This window comes from Melitaea cinxia, chromosome 9, assembly GCF_905220565.1.
Source record: "Melitaea cinxia chromosome 9, ilMelCinx1.1, whole genome shotgun sequence".
NCBI classification, from domain to species: Eukaryota; Metazoa; Arthropoda; class Insecta; order Lepidoptera; family Nymphalidae; genus Melitaea; species Melitaea cinxia.
Window position 1 is genome coordinate 1,027,538 of NC_059402.1, and position 19,179 is coordinate 1,046,716.

General features: G+C 37.9%; 2 protein-coding genes across 2 annotated transcripts in view; both read right to left on the minus strand.

Moving 5' to 3' along the window:
- Window positions 1-645: 645 nt before the first annotated feature.
- On the minus strand, window positions 646-16,234 carry LOC123656263 (rab GTPase-binding effector protein 1). Its single transcript, XM_045591970.1, has 15 exons — window positions 16,054-16,234; window positions 15,876-15,986; window positions 14,362-14,499; window positions 11,111-11,214; window positions 9,442-9,534; window positions 8,609-8,716; window positions 7,940-8,003; window positions 7,516-7,628; window positions 6,724-6,956; window positions 6,422-6,515; window positions 6,038-6,213; window positions 5,520-5,622; window positions 5,155-5,271; window positions 4,472-4,582; window positions 646-3,283 (listed from the first exon to the last, which is right to left on the minus strand). Exons 1-15 carry the CDS (start codon window positions 16,091-16,093, stop codon window positions 3,116-3,118), a joined length of 1,773 nt encoding a protein of 590 aa, XP_045447926.1. The 5' UTR covers window positions 16,094-16,234; the 3' UTR covers window positions 646-3,115.
- A 2,173-nt stretch (window positions 16,235-18,407) lies between these two features.
- Window positions 18,408-19,179, minus strand: part of LOC123656264 — a 39,078-nt gene continuing 38,306 nt past the window's right edge. The window contains exon 4 of the mRNA XM_045591971.1: window positions 18,408-19,149. Coding sequence (XP_045447927.1) covers window positions 18,827-19,149 — 323 coding nt within the window. The 3' untranslated portion in view covers window positions 18,408-18,826. The remainder of the gene's footprint in view (window positions 19,150-19,179) is intronic.

A 19,179-nucleotide genomic window follows, 5' to 3' on the forward strand; every position in this document is an offset into this window, starting at 1 on the left:
TACGATTGTGACGTCATGAGCGGTCGTGTTTATCCGACACAGGCGCTGGCTATGTACTGGCAAAGTGTACTGGCCAAAGAGTATATGTAGGTACTGGCCTTACTGGCGTAAAGGACTCAGTCTAGCGATGTGAATTAGCATTTATAGTTGTCCGTTGAAAAATAACTAAATCGCTAATTTCTTAAAAACACGTTAACGTTATTAAATAACAATTAAATAGTTAATGTACTTTTTTTTATTCAATAACTTGGTATTTAATATAATATTTTTGTTTATGAATATATTCCATATCTTATAAATTCTAACATTATGTCTCATCACTACTGTCGGATAAATACGACATAGGCGTTGGAAGTCAATACACTTTCTCCGGGATAATAGTAGTAAATTTACCTTAATTAAAATAGTATTTTATTTTGTTTTTGGATATAGTAAATCTGAATTGTAACACTAATAAAAAGGTTGAATAGATAAACTTTCGACAAAAAAAGTATTTTAGGCTAAAACATCATAATACGTTTAGAAATTGAATATATAATACACAGGGTTTTGTGTCGGATAAATCCGACTCAGGCGGAATGAGCCCGAAAGTTTTTGTCGGATAAATCCGACTCAGGCGGTGAAAGGGTTAAAAAAACAAAATTCTCAATATCGACCTCTTTATTTACAATAAAATAACTATGTTACAATATAAACTAATATTTATTTAACATAACGCTCCAGTGAGACCACATTATGCGGACTGATGTTACATTTGGTTGTTTACTCAACTACGACAGCACTGAGTAAGGTAATGTTTTGCACCATTTAATGTAGCTCATGTTAATACTTTTAGTCCTAAGTTTGCTTCATAAATAACTTTATTATTAAATTTAATATTTAAATGTTTATAACAGACAGTCAATATATAAGTTAATATACATATCAGGGGTTATGTTTGTGTTAGTAGTGGTAGACAATTTGTTTGAAATAAAACATTAACTATTAAAATATCTATCATAATATTTATACATTTACAAATTTAAAAAAAAAACAAATTACATTATAAAATAGTCTGCACAAGGTAGATTAGAGAATCGCAAAACATTGAACATCTTACAGAAAGACATCTATCTAAAACAGAAGTATTACTCATACCAATATGAGATGGATAGAATTCTTTAAATTTTTAGACTACAAACACAAACCGTGAAATCCACACCGCATAATATGGAACCTTCGAGTACCATAATTGTATATTCATTAGCACTTTTCATTTATCACTTGACCCGAGGGTCTATTGCGCCAATTCCTTAATATACAAAACTTAAACAATTGAAATGCTACAGCGTTCAACAACTGTTACAGCGAAACCATTCATACTTTATACTATTTACACTAGAGGACGCTACGTGATCATTTATTTACAATTCTCAAAGCCTGTTTTACCGTTTACTGATAAGATTATTTGTTATCCGACAGATAAGTTTATATAATTTTTGTTTTCACCATTAAACTACACTTTATCATTTAGATATTCGTAAATCGTAAATTAAACTATATTTGTAGTTTAACGAGATACAAGGCCAAAGGGTCTATAGCTCATATTGATAAATTATATCAGTAGTTTGTGTTATATAAACGTTAACAGAAATTGGTGGAACAGGCCCTCACAGACTATCTGTTTTATGAAATGATCATTAGCTATATTATTAAATAACGCTGCACTTTATTCACAGTTGAGAACGATGTTTATTTAAATATTAAATAAATTGACTACATCACATAATTATAAACTTGTAATGAGAACCATTCTGATGAGAAAATATTATAAAAAATAGCATTAGTTCAAATGAATCTTACATTTTATTTCAACTGATAAGGATCACAGCGATGATTATTTCACGTAGCATTCGATAAGCTAGCAATTAAATAATCTTTCTAATTCATAATGCTATGTGTATTTTTAAGAATTTAAATGTTCAATTTTTGTTACAATACTTTCGGGTAGTGTGAATGCTTACATCCAGAGAATACAAAAATGTAGTTTGTTATGATTAGTATATGGTATTTGCGTATCTATATTATCTTATTAGACTACATTTTGTTCAATAAATTCCATTTGGATTTCGAGATGGACACAATAAAAAAATATTGATTGTCTAAGTTTGCAGAAATGCGAAGGAGCGTTCAGGAAAAGTGCAATTGAGTGAACTAACTGTTTGTTTTTTCTTCATTAATATTATCAAATCGTCAAATGTGTTTGAGGCGTGTGTTGCAAATACTAATTATAGGTTAATGGATAAGTAAGTAGCGCCGATGAGTGGGAGGTAGTCAGAATATGTACTAGGTTCTATAAGTTCAATACCCGGTGAATAAAGGAGGACTAATGATTAGCATAAAGTTCGACTTGTCAATTCGACGATTAATACGATGCTGTATCTTGTTTAGATGAGATTTGCATAACTATTTAAATATGACAAATTAAGCAAAAAATAGTTATTTAGTTCCATTCGCACCGGCGCAAAATTAGGGCTGAGCTCAATTATTTTTGTTCATCACATATTCATGTGGTGCGCGTTATTTAAAACGTTGGCCACGTGTCGCTTCGAGCTTGCGCCGGTGCGGTGGCGCCACTAGTCGGGCGAGTGCGGCGGGCGCGTGCTGAAGTAGGGCGCGGCGTGCGGCTGCAGCAGCGTGCGGCACACGGAGCGCACGCGCCGGCAGGTGGCGCCACTAGTCGGGCGAGTGCGGCGGGCGCGTGCTGAAGTAGGGCGCGGCGTGCGGCTGCAGCAGCGTGCGGCACACGGAGCGCACGCGCCGGCAGGTGGCGCCACTAGTCGGGCGAGTGCGGCGGGCGCGTGCTGAAGTAGGGCGCGGCGTGCGGCTGCAGCAGCGTGCGGCACACGGAGCGCACGCGCCGGCAGGTGGCGCCACTAGTCGGGCGAGTGCGGCGGGCGCGTGCTGAAGTAGGGCGCGGCGTGCGGCTGCAGCAGCGTGCGGCACACGGAGCGCACGCGCCGGCAGGTGGCGCCACTAGTCGGGCGAGTGCGGCGGGCGCGTGCTGAAGTAGGGCGCGGCGTGCGGCTGCAGCAGCGTGCGGCACACGGAGCGCACGCGCCGGCAGGTGGCGCCACTAGTCGGGCGAGTGCGGCGGGCGCGTGCTGAAGTAGGGCGCGGCGTGCGGCTGCAGCAGCGTGCGGCACACGGAGCACACGCGCGCCGGCAGCCCGCGCGGCCCGCTGGGCACGCTGTGCGCTACACAAGCGCTGCAGTAAATGCGTCCGCAGTGCCGGCAGTGGATCTGTAAGACACAAAGTCTCTCGTTAACTCGCAGTGGGATGGCGCAGTAGATTATGCTCTAATCCTTCTCCTCCGTGGAGAAAGACCTATGCCAAGCGGTGGGATGTGACAAGCTGAATCGTGATCTCTTCGATCTACATACTCAGTTATCTATGTACAGAGTTGCAATATAACTGGTAAAGCTTTAGATTAGGATAAACCGAATTTCAGTACCGTGGGGGTAAAGTGGGGAGGGTGGGGAACGCTACCCCTGGTACCACTGTCACACTTCGAAACCCCATGGTTATGGAGATATCCATGGTTAAAGTTTTGAGGTTAGAAGAATTTCGCAACTTTCACACGTTATTTTCACATTTCACACGCGGTTTTTTCACATTTCACACGCTATTTTCACATTTAACACGCTATTTTCACATTTCACACGTTATTTTCACGTTTCATAAGTTATTTTCAAAATAAAAACGATCTCGACGCCCAAGATCAACAAACGATACACCTTACGTTACTCATGCTCCGTTCCGTAGTTTTCACATGTTATTTTCACATTTGGCACATGATTTTAACATTTCACTGTTAAATTCACGTTTTCATACGGTTTTTTAACAAACGATACAACTAATGTTTAACAACTATAAAATGAACTAAAATATTGAGTATTTTTCGTTTATAACAGTAAATAAATAAAAATAAAATATATTTAAGTAAAAAACATAACATGAAACAAGGCTGTATGGTCTTAAACCTTTGCTTTTAGTTATTTAAACAAAAACAATGAATTTATGCTTACATTGTTTTGGAGCGAAACGATAAGTGGCCTGTCATTTTTTATTAAAACATCTATTTCTCAGTTGTTAAACATTAGTTGTAACGTTTGTTAAAACCGTGTGAAAACGTTAAATTAACGTGTGAAATGTTAAAATCAAGTGCGAAATGTGAAAATAACATGTGAAAACTATGGAACGGAGCATGAGTAACGTAAGTTGTATCGTTTGTTGATCTTGGAGTCGAGATCGTTTTTATTTTGAAAATAACTTATGAAACGTGGAAATAACGTGTGAAATGTGAAAATAGCGTGTGAAATGTGAAAAAAAAACGCGCGTGAAATGTGAAAATAATGTGTGAAAGCTGCGAAATTCTTCTAACCTCAAAAGTTTAGTTTTGTTAGTAGTCGGTGTGAGGTGGGCGGTACCTTCTTCTTATTGGTGGGGAGCGCGGTGCGGCAGGCGGGGCACTCGTTCACGTCCTCGTCGTGCTGCCAGCGCACCTCCGTGTCCTCCTCGCGGATGCGCTGCAGCTGTACCTGCGACCGACACGAGCTCGATTAGACGATTTTCAAATTTAGTATTTTTTTATACAAGCAGGTCGGCAAAACTTGCGTGAGGCTCACCTGATGGTAAGCCATTGCAGTAGATTGCAGACGCCTGCAATACCAGCAGCATCGCAAGCACGTTGCCGACCCTATCATCCCTAAGAGCTCTGGTCACTTTACTCATTCGAGGAACACAACACTGCTTGAGAGCAGTAGCTAGTAGTGCTTGAGTGAGTAGCTGTAATCTTCTAAAAGTCGAAGTACTTCCCCAGTCAGGTTGCTCCAGATTTAGAACTACTATGCCCTACCTCAGTTACAGACCATACTAGATTTTTTTAAGCCCATACGTGATTTCCATTCCAGGATACGTCTGATTTAGAGGCAATCCGTCTGTAATGAAGACCGCGTATTGGACAATTGTAGCGTGGAAAGTTCTCCGGCTCGCTGGACCAATCATCTACGTTAAATTGCCGACGAAGGCTAGATGAAGACTCCAGAAAACTTTTTGACGTGCTCCTACAACTCTTTTACTCTCTTACTTTCTATGTCCGTATCTCTGTTACCTGTAGCGACTGCGACAGGCGAACGAAGTCCTGTTGAACCTTCTCGCTGTTATCCAGCTCCTGCTGCAATACGGCCACGCGCGACCGCACTTCGCTCACTTCCGTTTGAAGACGTTTCTGTCGACACCATGGGGTTATAATTAGTATTTTTACAGCTTTATTTGAACTCTCAAAGGAGATAGAAAAATCGTTTATTGGCTATTATAATGAAGATTTTTGAAAACAGGACAGAGGGAAACGGTTAACCAGGTCTCTGTCTATCTCAGTCTTCTTTTTGCCAACATGCGTTTGATGTGAAAACGTTCTTCTTCTGGTAGATCCTCTGGAGATGATGAAAACAAACATATATTATATGTTTTGTGTACCTTATCTTCCAGCAGTTGTTCGATCATGTCATTGGAGTGTCGCAACTTGTCTGCCAGTTCTTTCATCTGTTCACGTTCCGTTTGCAACCGGTCGAGCTCCTCTCTATTAAATAAATAAATTGTATTTAATCCTATAAAAATGTAAATCGTTTGGTTTGACTAGACTCGGTATACACGAGCTGTATTGTTACTCTACACCATATAAAAAAAGATTCATCTATGAGACCTTTTAATTAGTTACTTTTGTTTTATTACAATATTTAAATAGTGAATTGTATCTGGAGCGTCTGGTACTACATGGTGAGTTTCTTTAGTATTAGGATGTAGGTTTTGGTATGTGCTTGAGTCGGTGTGATTGGTGAGTGGTGTGTGGTGAGTGGTGTATGGTGAGTGGTGTGTGGTGAGTGGTGTGTGGTGAGTGGTGTGTGGTGAGTGGTGTGTGGTGAGTGGTGTGTGGTGTGTGGTGAGTGGTGTGTGGTGTGTGGTGAGTGGTGTGTGGTGTGTGGTGGTGCGCGCACCTGGCGGCGCGGGCCGCGGCGGCGTTGGCCGCCAGCTCGTCCTCGCGGCGGTGCAGCAGCGCGGCGTGCTGCAGCAGCTGCGCGCGCAGCTCCTCCTCCGCGGAGAGGGCTCGCTCGCGCCCCAGCTCGCACACGATCAGCTGTTCGCGCAGCTGGAGACTCAGCTCTTGCAGCTCCTGGGGGGGAAGCGGTACGAGGACTTACAGTAATGGCTAACTTCTATTGCCGGTTAATATTGATCTTCATCTGTTCGACGTCAACCTGCCCAGCGTTTCAGTTACACTAATCTATGTTTCTTGTATAAATTTGCGTTCTCTTTCTACTTTTAAAAATAGACGTTTGGATTTAGAATAAGTACATTATTAATGATATGTAAATTCTCACCGTGACATTGTCTGGTAAATTTATAATTTCGTTTTGCATCTCCACTGCTTTTTTCGTGTATTGTCCTATTAACATCGCGTTGTCTCTCTCTAAACTGAAACAAACAATTGTTTATATTAAAATTTAGTTGCTTGAAATTCCAGTTTCATCAAAATACAATTTCAATTCTAATTGTCCCGCTCTCTCGATACTCGATAATAATCAATATTTACCGTTATTGATGGTAACTTTATTCTCATGGATTGGACCCAGGAGGAAGGGAGGAGGGGTTACAATAGACGGCCCCCCCGCAGTGCGCTCACCTGTCCAGCTTGCCCTGCAGCGTCTCCCGCTCCACGGTGAGCGCGGTGACGGCGCCCAGCGCGCGGCGCTCCGCCTCCCCCGCGGCGGCGGCGCGGCGCCCCAGCTCGTCGCGCGCGGCGGCCAGCTCCTCCCCCAGCGCCTGCAGGCGCGCGCCGCTCTCCGCGCGCTCCGCTTGCCAGCTGCGGATCGTCTCGTCGTGGACTGACCGCACGCCCTCCAGCTCCTCCGTAGCCTGGTGGAAAACGTTAGGCAGCGTATAAGACATCCAGCTCGATGGACCAATTCCTATATTGGCGATTTGACAGACATTTTGTTTCTTTTTACACATAAAATTAAAAAAGGAAAAAATAAACATTTTAATGACGGTACGCGTCATTAGTTCATTACATAAGCCATTAAACCCTATTAAAATCGTAGTTTAAACATGTTGACTATGGGCGAAATACGATGGCGAACTTTTATGAGGCTTATGTCCAGCAGTGGACTGTATTAGGCTGAAGTGATGATCCAACTTGAAAGAACAACTTTCATACTGCTTGAAATGCTTAGTTTTTTGTGCAGTAATAAAATTAAATAGATAAGTAATGTAATATCACTAAAAGACGTCATTAAATAAGCGATTAACATTAAAGTTCTAATTTTTAACACGCAGATCTGACTCGAAGGACCAACTTCTTCTAACATCACACTCTGTATATAATACTAACGGACAGACGTTGTGTGACGTGTGTGTGAGCGTGTATGTGTATGAGTGTGCGCGTGTGTGTGTGTGTGTGTGTGCGTGCACTCACGAGCGCCAGCGCGTGCTGGTGCGTGTTCGCGCGGTCGCGCGCGCTGTCGGCCCGCGCCTGCTCCGCCACCAGCTGCCGCTCGTAGTTGGCGCACATGTCGCACTTGGCGCGCTCTGGACATTCAATACATAAATAACATCATTTCTCTATCTTATATGAGATGTTCTCGTAACAAACTTCAAAAAAAAAAAAAAAAATAAAGAAAGACGTGTTTCATTTAAATTTAATTATGATCTGTCGAGTAGTTTTTGAGTTATCCTTTTAATAATAATGCGTACTTGACTTCGAGGTTATTAAAATCCTTTTTTTCTTTGTATGAAAACAAATAATATTTTTTAGTATGTTAGATGTTTTATTTGATTTATTGATACAAATGTAAGTAGTACCAATAATATTGTAGATACCAATATAGTACAAAATTTACCAGATTCTGGTTTCGCATCACCACCACTAGTAGCCGCATTTGTAGTGCTAGCAGCTTTCGCCTTCTGAAATATTACCACACAATTTCTATCAAGTTTTTATCGCCTTCTCGAAATAAGTGAGTAATCTTTTTCTAACAGAATGGAATAAAAAAACTAACAAGTTGCTTTGTTCTACAAAAATACGACGCTTGAAATAACGCTACTTATAGAGTAATAGCGACGATTTGTAAAAATATTTGAATATCTAGTTTAATTTCAGTTTTATTTTCTAGGTTTTTAAAATAAAAAACAACAACTGTTACAATTTTGAGTGGCTCTCTAGAACAGTAAAGAGCATTCTCTGTATACTTTAGCCATGCGTTTGATAGGGTAAATCATAGTATTCTTCTATTTAAATTACAACATTTATAGCACACAGCATGAGTGGACATATAAAGTAATAAATAAGAGAAGTAGTTCTAAATGTCAGAAGTCAATGGTTATGAATGACACTATTACAAACTAGTACCTGGTGTACATCTAGGCTCCAACTTAGGACCAATTTTGTTCATTTTGTTATAGAATTTATTCTTTATTTATACAAGCCCTTATAATATAAAAATGATATATTAGAAAAAAATAGTCACATAAAAAATATTAATAACATAATTATGGCAAGTACAACATACCAAAGCTTCCTGTAGCTGAGCGTCGTTCTCTCTCAGCTTGTTCTTGAGTGCTGTAATCTCCATCTCCAGAGGCTGGATGATGGAGTGGAGCAGCTCATTGTCTTCACACTGAACATAAAATTAATTTTTAATACATTGTACACAATTGAGAGCTTCCGGTAGGATGTCAATCCTATGTTGGGGGTCCTGAAACGCACACAACCCATACAATCATCCAGGCCATTATAATCATCTGTATGGCCGTATGGCTTATACATAGTATTATTGTGAGCAGGTGTAACCTTACAATTTTGTGACCTCTGAGCTAACTCATGATGAGTAACCATTATGTGAGCACTTGTGATATGTGTGCTTAGAATAGTGTCAGTATTTCATATATTAAATATAAATTCATCATCAGTTCAGCCTAATACAGTCCGCTGTTGGACATAGGCCTCCATAAGTTTGTACCAAAAATGGAGTGAACTCATGTGTTTTGCCCAGTCACCACGCTGGGCAGGCGGGTTGGTGACCGAAGGGCTGGCTTTGTCGCACCGAAGACGCTGCTGCCCGTCTTCGGCCTGTGTATTTCAAAGCCAGCAGTTGGATAGTTATCCAGCCATCGGTCAGCTTTAGTTAATGTAATTACTAGTCAAATAAGTCACCAAAAAGTACCCAGTTGTTTTCTTTTTGAAAAACAATTTATTTATTTATTTAACATATGAAACTTATATTGGACATAACAGGAAACAAAATGCGTTAGTTATTTTGATTATCACAAACATTATTATAATAATCCCACACAGTATTTTTTGTATATAAATAGTAAATTCATAGTGAGTAGTTAGCGGTACCTTCTTGTTGGCTCTGTCGGGCGGGTCTTCGGTGTCAGCGCCGAGCTTGCGTGCCAGTGACCGTACGAAGGTAGCCGGCGCCAGTGACAAATCCTGCCAGCGGTACATATTGTCTCACTTCTATATGTATTTTTACATAGTTGGTTTATTTTATTATTATTTTAATTTTTTTTTACAATCTGTTTGTTTAAGAGACACCTGTCAAATGAGACTTAAAAAAAAGTTTTAAAGTAATTTTTTTTGTTTAAAAGAAACAAAGGTTCCTTTTAGTACTTTCAATTCATTTATTTAATAGTATTTTTGCCCATTAAATTATGTAACTAGACAATATTGCACAATTTAGTTCAACTCCTACAAGATAATACTAACTAGTTCACTACAAAAGTCGGTTGTTAAGTTGTAAATATAAAAGAACAATACACGACGGTTACTAGTCATAAGTAAATGCTAAGTGGCGATAGGGTAATGAGCTCCTGATAACGTAAGGGACAGATAATACTGTAAAACGGAAATATGCTAAAAAAACATGTAAAATAGCTAAAGTCGAGAGTAGGTTCTATATGAAGAATGTGTATTGAATTTTTTGGTATGATGAATATTAATATATATTCAATTTTTTATTTTTGTATTTTAGATTATAATACAAATAATTAGTACTAGCTGCTGCCCGCAACGTCGTCTGCGTGAACGCTATACAGCACCAAAAATACCTACGATTATACCTTTTAAAATAACATTCATTTACCCGTTTCTTCTTTGCATTTCATATCTACAGAAAAATCTCATAGATGGCGCTGTTTTAAAATTGTCTTGTCTACTTATATTCATTTAATTATGTTTATCGGCTTAGTTACTTATATTGCGTGATTTTTATAGTGTGAAGCTAGCTTATATAGCATGGTTATTAACATAATAACAACAAAATTCAATATGCGTCGTTAGATTACACGTTATTACAGAATGCGTTGAGGAAATAAAGGTTCACTGCTCGTTCCCGGTAGGTATAGCGATAGCATGATAATATGTAGCCTATATGTTGACCCGACTTCTTAATAATATTCGTGCCGAATTTGAAGTAAATCCATGCGGTACTTTCTGAGCTTATCCCGGACATACATACAGACAAACAAACAGAAAAAAATTCTAAAAACTATATTTTTTGCTTCGGTATCGATTGAAGATCTCACCCAAGTATTCTTTTAAAAAAATATTCAATGTACAGTTTTGACTTTCCTACCATTTTATTATATGTATACATTTATAATTTTTAAAATAAGAATATTCTTGTTTTTTTTTTTCTGTGGGCCGTTTTCTTTCATTTATAACTTTACAATATTTAAAATTTGAATATAATTTTAATAATCTTGTTGAAGCCCGACTGGGGAATTTACCTCGTTCTTACAGAAGATCACAGCCAAATAATACTGGTTTCAAGCAGTGTCCTGTTCCTGTGGTGAGTAAGGTGCCCAGAGGTCCTGGGGAGGGATTAGTGGTAGGGTCAGCAACGCGCTTGCGATGCTTCTGGTGTTGCAGGCGTCCATAGGCTACGGTAATCGCTTACCATCAGTTGAGCCGTACGTTTGGTTGCCGACCTAGTTGTATAGAAAAAAGATCAAGATTTTTTTTAATAATAAGGTAATATAAGTAGATAGCGGGTCGCCCCCAGTACCTGCTGCTGCTGCCTCAGCTGCGCCAGCTGCTGCTCGAGGTCGAGAGCATGAGCTCGAAGGCGCCGCAGCTCCTCTGAGCCAGATGACGACGCCTCCACTGTCTCTGGGGGTGGGAGACCGTTGTATAGATATAGGATACAAGCAAAAAAATTAAAACAAAAAAAAGACTTAGGTGAATGTGAATAAAATTATTGTTCGCATTCAGCCCGTGACATCCTACTACTGGGCATAGGCCTCTTTCTCCATATAGGAGAAGGATTGGAGCTTAATCCACCACGTTCCTCCACAGTGGATTGGCGGATATGTTCCCTACTATGAGTAACGATCCCATATTTATATATTATATCCCGGCTCAACGTGCTCTTCGAGGCACGGTGGGGAGTTCCACAAGGATAGACATCCAAACCGAAAGAAATATTTGTACAAACGCAAGTATCCATTCCGAGCAGGATTCGAACCCGCAGACCGTCGGTGTTTTAGGCGACTACTCACTCCATTACACCAGAGCAGTTGTTAGCAATTAGAAGTTATATTGTATAACACTTTAGCAGTTCTCATACTTATCAAATTTTGCATTCTATCAGAGTTGAAGGACGAGCGAGTTAATTGTAAATAAAAATTCACATGATTTATAAAATAAATTCACCCAAACCAATATTAGAAGCTTGGAATCAATTTGATAAGAGAATTAAAAGGGACTAAAATGTTTTTATTGTTTAAGGTTATTAATAGTTACAATGAAAAACAATAATTAATTTGACATACTGATAATATAATGTCTGAAATCTATGTATCTATATTAATATATGAAGCAAAAACTTGTATCTCTTTTTACGATAATTGCGCTGACGGAGGAGTATGTAATTTCGGAGACTTATAGTTTATATATAGAAGAAGTGCAGAATGCTAGTATTTTTCTATAATTATGCATAAAAATATATGACACAATACACACACTTCCACGTATTTGACACACACACACACACGTATATATTCTCTTTTGTTTATTATTAAAGAAGTATATTCTTTGACAACAGAACCTTAATAGTGTTCAAAAATATAATTTAAATTAATTATGGTCGAATTTCGACCACTGGCTAAAAATATGATAAAACAAATCCACAAAAAATATTAGATAAAAACTAGTTTCACCATTTTGAAGAAGAAATAGACACATGAGTGAACATTTAAATACACATAAATAAGAGGATTTACTATCACATAATTATAAACAGTCCAATTAGTTAAGAGTTTTATACCTTTACGACCCCAAAAACAAAATATTGGAAGCATTTTGCATTAATTAAACCAACTCAATCACTGCACACATCCCGCTCGGTAATGAGGAAAATGTACATACTTGTTACATTTTTAGTTGTTACTCATTAAAAATCGATAAGGTGATATGAAAAACTATGTTTATTTTCAATTCGCTGTTAGTTTTTAGGGTTCCGTATCTTAAAAGGAAAAAACGAAACCCTTATAGGATTACTTTGTTGTCCATCTGTCTGTCAAGATCCTTTTTCTTAAAAACGCATGGAGGCATCGAGCTGAAATTCATTTCAAATTCCAGGTCTACTGTACCTTAGAGATGTGAAAAAAATCAAACTTCTAAGCCAACGCAATTGAACGATACAGCCGTTTATGCTGCAGATTTTCGACACTCGCAAGGAAATCAAAACCTACAGCGTACTTCCCGTGGACTCAGAATCGTGATATTTGTTACGAAGCAACGTCTTATAGCACAGTTCACCAGTTCAGCCTATTGCAGTCCACTGCTGGACATAGGCCTCCCCAAGATCAAGAATTAGCAGGTTGAAGTGGCAGTGGGCTGGTCATCTGTGTCGCAGGACCGATGGCCGTTGTAGTCGGGTCCAGGAGTGGAGAACGCGTCTTAGCAAACGCAGTGTGCGTGCGCTGGACCGACAATTTACGTAATATTGCCGGTGTAAGCTGGATGAGGATTGCGCAAAACCGGAATGTGTGGCGCGAACTTGGGGAGGCTTTATAGCACAGATAAAGGAAAAATTGCGAAAAGCATAAATGTTTAGTTACGTTATATAATAAAAATATTTTTAATAATGTTTGTACAGAACCCTCGGTGCACGAGTCTGACTAGTACTTGGCAGGTTTTAATTATAATAACAATGTTGACAACATCAAAGAATTCTTTTTTTTAGAATTTAGGATTCAATTCAACCTCTCTAAATACGAAACTTAAGTGACATTTTTCTAAATATTTATCGTCAAACAGTAATTAAATCCATAAATCCATAATTGACAAAAAACTTTCAATGTAAGATTATAATTGAATAAAAGTAATGCACCACATATTAAAATAAATATTTATAAGGTAAGAGCCCGCAAATTATATTTTTAGTGTTAATGCACTTAAAATGTAGATATACTAAAACTTAATTGAATATCCAAATGTACTTAATGTAAATGTCTTTTTATAGCAAAGTTTAGCTACAACTGTATGTAAATAATAGTATTATTTCTGCTTATTTATACTTATTGTTTTACTGTATGTAGGAAGTAGGTGGCCAGACTGGTTAATAACAATGTAAGGTAACATAAGATGGGGGAAGACTAATTTTTTAGTATTTGATGGATTCAACGTGAAAGCGCCGGGTCCGTCGTGTGGCAGAGGGAGAAACTCAGAGCAGTTCCCAGGACTTGCGACCTAGGTGTAGGGTTAAGGAGGCCCTCTTTGAGATGCGCATCAACGCTCACCTTTACTGCTCGAATTGCCTGCCTTGTCTAGCCAAATTATAGATCGTAATATAATATCTAACAATTATTTCGTTTGCACAAATGAAGAATTGAATTGAATGAATGAATTGAGAGTCTAGGTTACGCTACCAGTAGGATACAACAAGTGCATCGTGCCAAGCCAGAGTCAAGGCACTGCAACTGCCTAAGGCACGGTTGCAGCCACCGTTTTATACACATCAGAATGACTGGACTAATAGAATTAGTGAGGGTAGGCGACTATCGAACGATGTGCTACGTAGTGTGATTGGTGCATCTGCTGTTTATAAATCTCTTGCTAATTGCGACAGCACAGGTGCCGACATGTATTATACTAATAAATTCTTCTGTTGCTCTTGAAATAATTCTGTTGTTCCAATAAATAATTCTTCTGTTGTTGTATTTGTTGTTTTAAAAAAAACTTTTTTACATTAGTGTCTCTAGGTATAATTTACAATTATTTAAAAAGTTTTCACAATTTATTTTAAATACATACCACTAACAAGCAGTTGCAAGCTCTGTATCTCTGATTTTTGGTTTTCGCTCAACGTCTGTAGCTGCTGAAGCTCTGCCCTTAGCCCGAGCACCTCGGAGTCAAGCTGTTGTTTCTCTAGCATCAACTTACGTAGACCCTCTGTAATTAAGGTTAATGGTTAAATTGGAATGTAGATCACGATTTAATGAAATATATTTCAAGGTGTAATTTTCCAAAGTGCTCATCTTCAAATTAGAATTTTTCAGCATTGGATTAAGTTTTTTTTGAAATTAAGACCGATAATGTAAATTTCTTAGTCACAAATATGAATTTTATAAAACTGTCAAACAAAATTGTCTTTAATGATTTATACTGTAAATATCTACAGGTAAATATTTAGATCTTAAGTTGTGAATTGTCAATGTTGTCAAAATGTTGTCTGTTGTAGGTGGGGATATGGAAAAATAGAGATAAGAAGGTTTGAAAATTAACTCCCGATGAGATAGGATGACCATTTTAGATTAAATAGTTTGAAATAGCTGTTAAAAAAACCAGAAACCGCAGATGATAGACTGTTTACAATAAACAAGACTTTTTAATAGGGATACATAGGGTTGTATAATATATTTACTGACGCTGAATGATATATTACTGGCTGTTGTGCTTGCTGTTACAAATTATATCCCCGCGTATGACGAACATTTGTTTGAGCTATAGAGGTCTTGGTCTGGGCATTTGTACTTGAGTATTGTGCGTTTTTTTGTGTCGTGTGACGTCCAACACAGGAGAAAATCCTACTGGAGGCCGATGAGTGTGAAGCGTTTATTGTTTATTTATTTATTATATATAACGCTACATGCCTTAAACAACAAGACCTCAACTTGTCAAACAATTTTATTTTTTTTATTTTCCATATTAAAGGCTGTTTCTAATAGTGTTATTATTAAGGATCTAGGTTATGTTAAAAAAAGCATAACAAAATTCACATACAAAAAAAGCTTGTACACACAAACTTTTTTTTTATACAACTAGGTCAGTAAAACAAGTGTATGGCTCACCTGGTAAGTGTTGTAGCTTATAAACATCAGCAACAGTAGAAGCATTGAAAGCGTGTTGCCGACCCTGTCCCCAATTCCCCCCAGGAGCTCTGGTCACCTTACTCACCAACAGGATCACAACACTGCTTAAAAGCAGTGGTTGTGATATTCTGTAAGGTCGAACCTCAGTCTTTCTGCTCCATATTCTGAGCAAAAAATTTTCTGCTGTGCCCCACCTCAGTTAGTTAATGATCTAAATATATGACACTCATAACAAGTGACTTTTAAATCAAGATGCTTTACAGAGACAGGAACACAAAACATTATGATATTTCCTCTCACATTTCTATAAAATTAATATCAACGAAAGACGATTAGTAAAGTGTCCATTACCAATTGCGAAATACAGAGAATGAGAGAAATGATGTTAGTAACGCCGGAATGACGCCACCGTTAGCTAATCTGAACATATCCGGCCAACATCTGTGAGCTACGAACCTTCTTTCTGCAAGAATAACTCTTTCATTTTAGCTCTCTGCATGTTAAACTCTTCCTCGAGGTCGCGTTTCGCCTGACCGGGCGCCGAGCTGCCATCGCCCCCATCCTCAACTTGAAACAGAAACACTTCTCAACATCCTGGACTATTTACACAAATAAACTAGGAATAAAAACACACCTTTCGTCACCGAGGACTCGGACGACTTCGCTTCGTCCATTGTCTTTTATTGCTGCGGCTAATTAAATTCTATTGAGATCCCAAGCATATTTTTAATGAATACTATCACTAAATAGTATTAAATAAATAATTGAATAATTCTAATAGCGATCATGAAAATACGAAAAATAGTTGACAAATTGACATTATTTGTCATGACAAGTAATCTTCGTCACAGGTAATATATAAAAAAAATAGTTTATAGATAAAAAAGCTAAAATTCATTATTCAACTACGACATAAATTATAAAATACTTTGTTTCGTCTAAGTCTTTTACAACTTAGATTATCATTATTTAAAAAAAAATGGATACTAATTTTTGTTAAATGCAATACGCAAGGTAGACGAAACAGACTAGGGCTGGCCTATTTCACCGGTTCTCGTTAAAGATATTTGACAGGTGACGGTATCCAGCAGATAAAAGTTTAAGATATATTATTATTTTTAACCGTCATATTCCATTACATTTATAGTATATATCTATTCACAATCGTGAATTTAAAGTTTTCATTTATTCATTACGGCGAAACGGGTCCTAACGGCCTATTCTACCTCTTACTGTTTAAATGTATTTGTAATGTATGTGCATGATAAGATTTATTTACAATAGACCATAAATAATTTCTTTAATATGACTTATTTCGACGCACTGTTTTTATACACCAACAGAAATGAACTATTTTGTAGTGCCAGTAGCTCTTAATAACAAAAATATTAAAAGGCTGATTGTGAACTTTAAGGCTTTGATGATGTTTAAAACGTACCGGATAAGGTTCACTTGTTTGTAATTATTTGTATCAACGAGGCAATCAACTTCGACAGACATGACATAAAATACCCATGAACGGTTAATTATGTACTATATGCTAAATAAACTATATTTGTAGTCCTGTATAGATTTTGATCAAAAGAACTTATAGACGTTTGCTCCAGGGCTTAGGCTGAACTATTTCTTTCAGTGGTACTATGAGGATTTTCGGGAATAAAATTTTTAGAAGAGTCAAGCATTTTTTTTAGATTAATTTTAATTATATAACGACAAATAATCTATCAAGCAGTTAAACGTTACATTTGAATTCTTGATTAAAAACGAATGAGTAGGGGAGAGCATGTGGGATTCGTATATTGAGAGGATTCGTACAGTATTCATATCCTACATTTTGAACTAATTGTGTTTGTAAGAGACCAGTTTATGCGTCTACGCAAACAGCTAACAAGGAAAGTAGTGTTATGGCAGACTGTTGGAACGAGTCGATATAAGTTTTCAGACCTCGTAAGTAAACTTTTGACTCGTCTTTAAAGAAATTAATTTGTAACAGATTTTACTCAAATTGCTTACGTTATTTACAATAAGCGTAAAATAAGTCCCTTAGATTAATGTTTAAACACTGTTTTTGATATATCTAACAATAAGCAATATTTTTATTTAGATTTTATTTGTTGATTGTTTTGATTGGGGTTACAATAATATTTTAGAAGCATACAGCGAATATATAAAAAAAGAAATTATGACGGGAGAAGTAAACGAGGAAACCATAAAATCTGCGTTTAATCAAGTTTTAGACACAAAATCTATTAAGAAATCGGTGCAAAAATACGGCATTTAACCACCAACTCGTCCCAAAGTTCCAAAGTCTCTTTAAAAAAATCTATAAAAAGGCTCCAGCTGAAAAAAAAACATTGCTACACTCCGTCACGTATTTAAGCTTACGTCGGTCAAATCAAGTATTCACTACCGAAGAAAAGACGATATTAATTAAGTACCTCGCAAAATGCTCCGAGATGCATTATGTATTGATAAAATGAAACAGGTTAGGACACTGACATACAAATTTGTAAGATTGAATTGGCTGTATTATGCTCCTAGCTGGAATCAAAATAAAATGGTAGAAAAATAAAGGCTGGATAGTTAGTTGACGAAACACAAGTAGGTACTCTACTTGTAAGTCTGGAAATACCTGATTAATACGCCAGAAATTATCCAATAAATTGCTCTTCAGCGATACGATCACCTTTGTACATCATCTTTGTACCTCAACCTTCCAAAAGATCACAGCTAAATAATACTGTTTTCAAACAGTGTTGTTTTTCTGTTAGGAATAAGGTGACTCGAGCTTCTGGGTATGGGGGGGGGGTTGGGTCGGCAACGCGTTTACGATGCTTCTAGTGTTGCAGGCGTCTATAGGCTACGGTAATCGCTTACCATTTAAACTGTACTTTAACTGCAATATATTTCATCGCAGGTAAAACTGCGGAGAACATTTGTTATGTCGATTACGGGTCAGGAATCTGCAGATAAATGAATAAACATTTATATTTGGTAAAACTTATATTTGAATTAATAGCGATTTATCAATTAATCGTATTTCAATTGTAATTTTAACGATAACTATCGAAAACAATATTTTAACAGTACCACCATAATCTTAAATAGGACAAATAAATAATTAGTTTAAACTATTACAAAATAATCTTTGTCTCTTCGTATGTGAACGTCCCAGCGCCATCTTCTAAATTTACTTTAAAGAATAATACAAGGCACAGACATATCACAGGTTTAACGTGTATTTTAACCATTAATTACGTTAATAAACTTTACATTATTTACACTTTTATCATGACATACACAAACTCAAGTAAATGCAATAATATACAGCGTATAGATCCGTGCAGACTAATATGACTAATAGATGGCGCTGACTCACAATTTAAACTACTCGTCGCTAGATGTCACTAGAACCCTAGCCTCGCTTCCCTGAAGTGTCTCCCCGTGGAGAGGTCCTCGAGGCAGGGGACCTGGACGATGTTGAAGTATATGTGGCCCATGAGCTGGGCCGCGGAGGTGTTCGTCGCCTTGAGGCAGTCGAAGAGCATGTCGTCGCAGGTGCAGTGCGACTTGCTGTAGAGCGAGTTGTTGGTGAGGTTGTAGCGGCGCGAGAAGGCGCGCACCTTGCTGGGGCAGAGGTCGTGCGTGCGGCAGCAGCGGTCCAGCGCGCGGTCGGCGCCCAGGTCGTGGTAGTCCGCCGCGATGTCGCCCGTGCCGCACCACTTCGTACCTGTAAAGTTACCAAAATATACATTCAAAT